This window comes from Eumetopias jubatus, unplaced genomic scaffold, assembly GCF_037043125.1.
Source record: "Eumetopias jubatus isolate StellerSeaLion01/CBP00866 unplaced genomic scaffold, mEumJub1_p1.0 scaffold_12, whole genome shotgun sequence".
Classification (NCBI taxonomy): Eukaryota; Metazoa; Chordata; class Mammalia; order Carnivora; family Otariidae; genus Eumetopias; species Eumetopias jubatus.
Genome location: NW_028274818.1, coordinates 70,320,085 through 70,328,259, shown reverse-complemented (window position 1 = coordinate 70,328,259; position 8,175 = coordinate 70,320,085). Strand labels below are relative to the sequence as shown.

The 8,175-nt window shown below is 59.3% G+C and overlaps 1 protein-coding gene across 1 annotated transcript; it reads left to right on the top strand.

Annotated features, from left to right (window-relative positions):
• Positions 1–1,092: 1,092 nt before the first annotated feature.
• Positions 1,093–4,332, top strand: PTX4 (pentraxin 4). The gene is given in 4 exon segments (XM_028111519.1): positions 1,093–1,233; positions 1,879–2,319; positions 2,322–2,526; positions 3,692–4,332. Coding segments are annotated over 4 exon segments (1,428 nt in total).
• Positions 4,333–8,175: the final 3,843 nt, after the last annotated feature.

The following is an 8,175-nucleotide window of genomic DNA, read 5'->3' as shown; positions in this document are numbered from 1 at the left end:
AAGGGGAGGGAGACAGCAGCAGGATGCATGGATCCAGTGTGGCCTGGGAGAGTGACTGGTCAAGGGTAGAGCAGGGGGAACTGAGGAGAGAGCCCCCAAGGGGAGGAAGGGAGTCAGTGTCCCCAGGCCACAACCAGTGACCTGTAACCAATGCAGGTCCAAGGTCAGCAGACAGCAGCAGGATGCATGGATCCAGTGTGGCCTGGGAGAGTGACTGGTCAAGGGTAGAGCAGGGGGAACTGAGGAGAGAGCCCCCAAGGGGAGGAAGGGAGTCAGTGTCCCCAGGCCACAACCAGTGACCTGTAACCAATGCAGGTCCAAGGTCAGCATGTTCTGGGTGCTCGTCCCCAAGGCTCCAGGGAGGACCCCTCCTGCCTCGTCCAGCTCCTGGCTCTCCCTGTGCCCGTGTCACCTCAGTCTCTGCCTCTGTCTTCCCATGGCCTTCTCCCCTGTGTCTCTTCTGTCTCTTGTAAGGACACCCTAACTATCAGCATGGTCTCCTCTCGAGATCCTTAATGACGTCTGCAAGGGCCTTTTTTCCAAATAAACTCACATCATAGGTACAGGGGAATTCACGGGGTTAGGACTTGGACTTACCATTTTGGGGCCACCATTCAGCCTACCATACAACCTATACCCCAAAACAAATTAAGGTGGCCCCCAACCCCATTTCCTTTGCCTTATCTGAGGGAGAGAGGTGGGCCTCACAGGCCTCTCTGTGCAGGGCCGGCACGCTGGGCCCCACAGCAGACTTGGCTCCAGGGGCTCCCTGGCCCTGGCCCAGCCCCATCCAGCTCCCTGAGGTGGGAGCTGAGTCCATGTGCCCCTACTAAAGCAATCACCATCTGCCTCTGAGCCAGCCAGGCTGTGGCTCGAACCCAGAATTATTTTCCAGAGAAACTGTTTGCATCTGTTTTAAGCTTGTGTCCTTGGGAACCTCCAGCTCTCCAGAGCTCACTGACTGGAGGGCAGATGCTTTCCGTGAAGGTGGCAGGAAGCACCTGACTCCCAGGCAGGGTGGGAGAAGGAAAGCTGGGAGGGCTGTGCGGGAGCAAGCAGCGCAAAGCCAACAGCCCTCTCCGCGTCCTCAGGATGGCCTCCCCGTGGAGGAAGGCCCTGTCTCTCCTCCTTATTTTTGTGCCTATCTGTCTGCATGGGGCTTTGTCACAGGGAGCCAGCCCTGAAGGGCAAAGGAAACCATTTGTCGAGAGGCTCCGCAGACTGGAAGAGCAGGTGAGTGTAGCCAGCACCTGGGGCAGCTGTGTGTTAAATTCAACAGCCGACACAGAAACAGAGCAGTAAGAGCCCTGCTCTGGGGATGCAAACATGCAGTGCGGGGTTCTTTCCGTCAGTGACTCTACTGTCCCCTACAGTTGGCAACCAGCAGAGAAGGTCTGATGGGCTCTGTTAGGAAGTCAAGCCAACTGACAGTGAGGACAGGGTGGGAGTCGGGCTGGGAGGCGGTGTGGGAAGCCCCGAGAGGGCCGCCAGAGGGGTGCTGGGGCGTGCTGGGCATGGATTTGGGAGCTCTCTGCAGGCTCTGCCCGCTTTGATCCCCACAAACCACTCACGAAGCCCGCCCTGCCCTATGTCCACTCAGGCAGGACCCTGAGCATCATAGGGGTGCGGTGTGGGAGGCGCGGGAGGCATGGGAGGCATGGGGGTCGTGGGGGGGATGGGGGCCTGAACCCTCACCCCACAGAGTGGGCGTCTCCGAGTGAGGCCGCTGTGGGGCTGGGTGTGGTCATGGGCCCACCCCTCGCGCAGCCACCTGGGGATCGAGTCAGTGTGGATGGTGGCCAGTGCGTGACAGGCACCCAGAAGCGTGAGCGGGAAGGCTTGTCCCACATCCTCCGGGCCCTCTGTGTCTCTCTGTAGTTCCAGAGGCTCCAAGAAGTGACCTTAACACACCTGCGTGTCCTCGCCAGTAACTACAACCTGTCTTATGGCATCGATGCTCGGTTCCAGAGCCTGGCGCGCGAGACACAGGCTATGGCTCTGGCCGTGAACCGGTCGCAGGCCACCATGCAGGGTGATCTGAGCCACCTCAAGACCTGGATGCAGAAGACCCAGCGCAGAAGCCGGAAGGTGGAGTCCAGGCTGCTGGCCTTGGGTGCCATGCTGAGTGAGAGGGGCAAGCAGCACACCCAGGAGGGGAAGGAACCGCAGGTGCAGAGGGGCGCCCTCTCTGGCCTGGCCCAGGACCTGAGGGCCCTGCAGGACACGCTTGCTCGCCTCATGCACCTCATGCAGGGCGAGGGCGCCAGGCTGGCTGCTCTCGAGGGCCGGGGGCAGGTGGCCTGCCCTGGCACCATGGCCCCCCAGGGCTGACCTTGGCCCGGTCCCCAACCCTGCCTGGGCTGCCGAGCCCCAGCTCCCCAACGCTGTAGAGGGGAAGGCAGGTGCTCAGACCTTCGCCTGAGACTGGGGACCCACCTCAGGTCTCTGCCAGTGGTCTCCAGGGGATGCGGGCACTCCCCGGCCCAGGCAGCCAGTGGGCTTGGCCCCCCGAGAGACCAGGAGAGAGTAAGTACCACAGCCTGCCCTTACCCCATGGGCCTTGCCTCTCCCCTCTCTCACCTCCTCCGGCTTCTGGTCCCCTCTGGGCAGCCTTCTCCCCTGGGCTGTGTGGAAAGGACACTGGCTTCAGAGCCCCGTGCACCCCCAGAAGAAAGGGGGGCTGTGCAGGTAATGGCCTGTCTGTGGGCCCCCCGGCGCCCTGGGGTGGGTGTGCACAGACGTCAGGCGCTGCTGGGGGGGTCCCCCACACCCATTTGGTGACCTCTCTCATTAGGGCTGGCAGGATAATACAATGTCCCCAGCCATTGCCTGCACGAGTCTCCTGTGCTGGCCCTAGATTCTGACAGGGGTCCCTGAGGGGAAGAGAGGGGCTGGGAGCCCTCCATCCTTGGGTCCAGTGGGCTGACAGGTTAGGGATGTAGGTCCCCAGCCTGCCGATTGGGACCTTGGACCTCACCGCACCCCATGGACCCCTCTGTCAGGCAGACCTGAAGGGGCATGGCCCCAAAGACATTCACATCCTGACCCCTGGGCCCTGTGAATGCAGCACCTCATGCAGCAAGGGGACTTTCCGGCTGTGATTACAGACTGTGAGACGGGAGGGGAGCTGGGATTAACACTGGGGTGAGGCAGGAAGGTCAGAGAGGCAGCTGTGAGTTCAGGGATGGAGGTTAGAGGGACGTACTTTGAAGATGCAGGTGGGGCCGCGATCCATGAGCGGGGGCATCTCTGGAAGCTGACAGGGCAGGAAAGGATTCTCCCTGGGACCTCCAGAAGGAACCAGCCCTGCATCCACCATGATTTTCATCAGGGGACCCAGGTCTGGCTTTTGACCTCCAAAACTGGAAGATACTTGATTCGTGTTGTTTGGAGCCTCTGAGTTTGTGGGGCTTCGTGACGGCAGCCCCGGGAGGCTCACGCCGGGGGTCCCGCTGCTGTGGGGCATGTACAGAGGCTCACTCCCACCAAGGTGTAAGACTGCGCGGGCTCCCAGTCTTCCCACCTGTAGGATGGGCTGATGGTGCAGCAAGGACCCATGGGACCCTGCATGGCCAACCTCACAGTTAGTGCTGACCCAGCTCAGCCACGGGGTCTGAAGCCCATGCCTGGGAGCGGTGTGGACACTCCTGCCGCCACCTGGTGCTGGGGCTGACTCTCCCCCTCTTTCCAGCCTGTGACGTGGGCCCTGTGCTGGTCTTCCCGAACACCTCCACCCAGAACATCGCCTTCCTCAGCCCCGGCTTCCCATCAGGCCTGCGAGCCCTGTCCGTCTGCAGCTGGGTGCGCACAGCCTCGGGCCGCCTGGGCACCCTGCTCTCCTACGCCACGGAGGAGAATGACAACAAGCTTGTGCTGCGTGGCAGCGACTCCCTGGCCCCGGGCTCCATCCACTTCGTGATCGGAGACCTGGCCTTCAGGGAGCTGCCCCTGCAGCCACTGCTGGACGGCCAGTGGCACCATGTTTGTGTCATCTGGACGTCCACCCTGGGCAGGTACTGGCTGTACGTGGACCGCAGCCTCATGGCCACCGGCTCCCACTTCAGGGAGGGCTATGAGATCCCTGCAGGAGGGTCCCTCATGCTGGGCCAGGAGCAGGACAGCATGCGGGGCGGGTTTGACAGCTCTGAGGCTTTCGTGGGGAGCATGGCAGGCCTGGCCATTTGGGACCAGGCGCTGGTCCCCGGGGAGGTCGCAAAACTGGCCACCGGGAGGGAGGTCCCGGGGGGCGCCATCCTGATGCTGGACAATGCCCAGTGGGGAGGCGGATTCATGCAGAGGGTGAACTGCAGCTGCCTGGAGCTCTGTCCCTGAGGTCCCGTGCCCTGAGCCCGACAGGAACAGCCTCAGCAGCACTCGGCCACCACTGACCCCAGCACGCCCCCGTCCAGGGCCCCCTCCCACACTGGGGAGGGGACAGGGCAATGTGGGAGGGAGGGAGCGGGCCAACAAGTGGAGTGGGGCTGTGAGAGGCCCTGTGGGCTGTGACACTGTTCCAGCCCGGCGAGCACAGGACTCCGGTGCGGCCTCTCGTCTGGGCTGGGTTTGCCGATGGAGAACCCCGTTTTCATGGAACCTGGGTGGGTGCATTTGAATTCTCATGGCCCTCTCTTGAGGTGGATTAGAAAGTGTCCATCTGGGTGGTCTTTGTTCCCATATCCCTCATGAAAAGGACCAGGAACCCACTTCCTGCCCTGAAGCTCTAGCGGTGCCAGAGCCGGTGAAGGGAGCAAGCTATTCAGAAACAAACACGAGCAATCCATGGCACCGCTTTCAAAGTAACCTTGTTGGGGTTTTATCGGAGCAGGTGTTACAACGCTCATCCGCGATGCATGTCTAGTGCAAAGATAGCGAATTTACCCAGCTGTGCAACCATCACCACAGTCCAGTTTTAGGGTGTTTCCATGTCTCTGCCCCCCCAAATCATGCCCGTTAGCGGTTGCTCCTGTCCTTCCAGCTCCAGCAACCCCTGACTGGCTCTCTGGGCGGATTGGCCCATTCTGGACATTGGACATTCCACCTATGAGAATCATATGCCGCGGGGTCTCGAGTCCGCTTCTGTTGCCGAGCGGTGCGCTCCCCAGCCCCACGGATGTGCCTGCACACCAGGGCCCCCGTCCTCTGGGCACTGGGCGCCATCCTGCCGGGATGCACCCCACGCTGCTATCTGTTCATCCGCTTCCAGTCTCTGGCTTCTGTGAATAAAGCTGCCCCGAGCATTCTCATATGAGTCCTTGTACAGACACGGGTTCCTGTTTCCCTTGAGCAGGTGCCTGTGAATAGAATTTCTGGGTCGCACGGTGAACTCACGTCTGAACTTGCTTTTTTTTTTTTTAAGATTTTATTTATTTATTTGAGAGAGAGAGAATGAGAGACAGAGAGCACGAGAGGGAAGAGGGTCAGAGGGAGAAGCAGACTCCCTGCTGAGCAGGGAGCTCGATGTGGGACTCGATCCTGGGACTCCATGATCATGACCTGAGCTGAAGGCAGTTGCTTAACCAACTGAGACACCCAGGCGCCCTCAACGTCTAAACTTTAAAAGAAATGCCCAAACCAGTTTCCAGAGCAGCTGCCGCCCTCTCTATTCCCACGCCCCGCCAGCACGTGCGCTCCCGCTTCTGGTGTTCTTGCCAAGGCTAGATGTCATCTGTCTCATGTTTATTTTTACTCTTCTGAACCGTGGCCCCTAAAAGAACAGGCACAGACAGGAGGGGCATTAAGTTTCAGTGTGATGAAAACGAACCCCTACCGTATCCGGGATTCCCAAGGAGGAACCAAACAGATGATCAGGAGGGAGTCTGGGAAGACGGGAGGAGAGGTTTTTTTGGGGGGGAGTCCCACGCGTGGGAGAGGTGAGGAATCCCTGAGTTCGGAAACAGGCTCAGTTCTTAGAATTCCCCCTGCTTTATTTTGTAAAGATTTATTTATGTATTTATTTGAGAGAGAGCAAGAGAGAGAATGCATGTGCACGAGAGCTTGGGGAAGGGCAGAGGGAGAGAGAGAATCTCAAGCCGACTCACGGCAGAGCACCCCATGGGTTGGGGGGGGCACTCAATCTCCTGACCCTGAGACCGTGACCTGAGCTGAAATCAAAGGTCAGACGGGACCCTCAACCACCTGAGCCCTCCAGGAGCCCCTCCCCCCACTTTAAAAGTGGGAACACAAGCTGGAGAAGCCCCATGCCCTCACCAGCCCTCACCAGCCCGCACCACCCGGCCTCCGCGAGGGGCCCTGGTTTCATCCTGCAGCTGCCCCAGGAGTGGGGGGTGGGGGAGTACTCTAAATGACTGCCTCCACCTTTTAGGGCATTCTCATCTCTGCCGCACTGTGACCCCAGCAATCCAGGGCCTTCTGCCCACAGACTCAGCATGGCTGCTTTCCCCAGGAGTCAAGGTCAGAGGAGACATTCTAGAACCGAAATCCCCGAGTGGCCACACAGACGCTCCCTGAGTCACTGACTTCTACTTCTCCTTATACTTCCCCAGGGCATGTGCACCTTCAGGGACAGCGGCTCCTTCTTGGGCTCTTCCTTCCTGGGCCCCTGGGGCTTTTTCGGGGGCTCTTGCTCAGTCCCCTCTCCATGAGGAGGGAGGGATGATGTGCTGCTTTAGGGGAGACTGATAATCTGACTACTATTTCTTCAGCGACAGCAGGTCCCCAGCATAGAAAGACCACACAGGGTATTATCTCTGGCCCCTCCCCTTTTTTGAGCTTCTAATGCCTAGGGGACCCAGGATGGCCCACCATTCATAGCAGCAATCCCCTACAAGTCCACAGACCCTAACACCACAGGAATAGGGCAGAGAAGACAGCATCACCGCGGGCGGCCACATCCACATTCGGGAAGCTTTGTGGGCAGTGGGATTCCAGGAGGGCAGAGTGGCCTGGGGAAGGTCTTGGAGTCAGGGCTGAGACAGCTTCAGGAGGGCTCTGGTCACTGAGAATTTGGTCTGAGCTCTGTCCAGCAGGACAAGGGAAGCCATGCAGGGTTTGAAGCAGGACAGTCTGAACACGAATCTCATGTGATCGGCCATCCCCATGGGGTCAGTGACAAAGCCCCCCCCCCGCGATGCATTCTGAAGCATGAGCCACCTGCAATCCATCAAACCCCACCTATGACCCGAGTCTGTTGTGTTTCTGGGTAAGGACAACATGACCCAGAGGAGCCCTTCTCATGCTATGGGGACCGGGGCCTGGCAAGAAGCTGGGGCTGGTTTCTCCCTTCCCTGCCCTGCCTGCTTGTCCTCCAGAAGGGCCACTGGTCCAGCACAAGTACAATCAGGCACCTCATCTGTCTGACAGCATTGTCCTGCTGGGCCACAGAGATGCCTCCTGACCTCCAGCAGGACCCACGGACTGCCCTCACTTCTCTACCCCTGGATGTCTTCACAGGAACCCCATTACCCAGTCTGCTCAGTCTACACACACCCAGCCCCAGCCCCAGCCCTGCCTGTGCTTCACGCCTGTGCGCCGGGCCACAACCCAGGGGCCATCACGCTGCTCTGGTCCATCACTCGAAAGGGCAAAGCCAGATGACACAAACGAGAAAACACCCTTTTTTGAAAGCACGTTGTTCTTAGAATTCCCAAAAGAGCGCTGCACAGTCATTGTGGGGAAAATTGAAAACCCTGTCCAACTTCTCTTATTTTAGTTTTAGTTCTGATTTTGAGTTGTGTGAAGGGAGGGGCTCTGTTAACTTCTCAGCCTCAGAGCCTCTAAAACACTTTGTAAATCTTTTCCTTTTGAAAAGTTTCCCAACCAAAAAATAGAAGTTGCAAGACGAACACATTGCAGGTCATTCACGTTGGGCCTAGACTGACCGCGTTGGCCTTGGGCCACATCTGCTCCCCTCTGTCGCTGGCTCCCTGCCCCCACGATGAGGCAACTACACACCTCGCAGCCCATCCACCTGCATGCACCCCGTGTCTCCTGAGAACAAGGACCTTTCCTGCGGTGACCCCAGGACAATGCTCAGCCTTGGGCGGGGAACCCAGCAATCCCACCACCCAGCCCAGTGCATGCCCAAGCTTTGCCAGTTGTCCCAGCAAGGCCAGAGCCGCCAGGAGCCTTCAGCCGTCCTGTCTCTTCAATCCCATCCCAGAGGGCAGTCCCGGCCCTTCGTGGCCGAACAGAGCGCCTCGCGGTTTAGCCGATGTC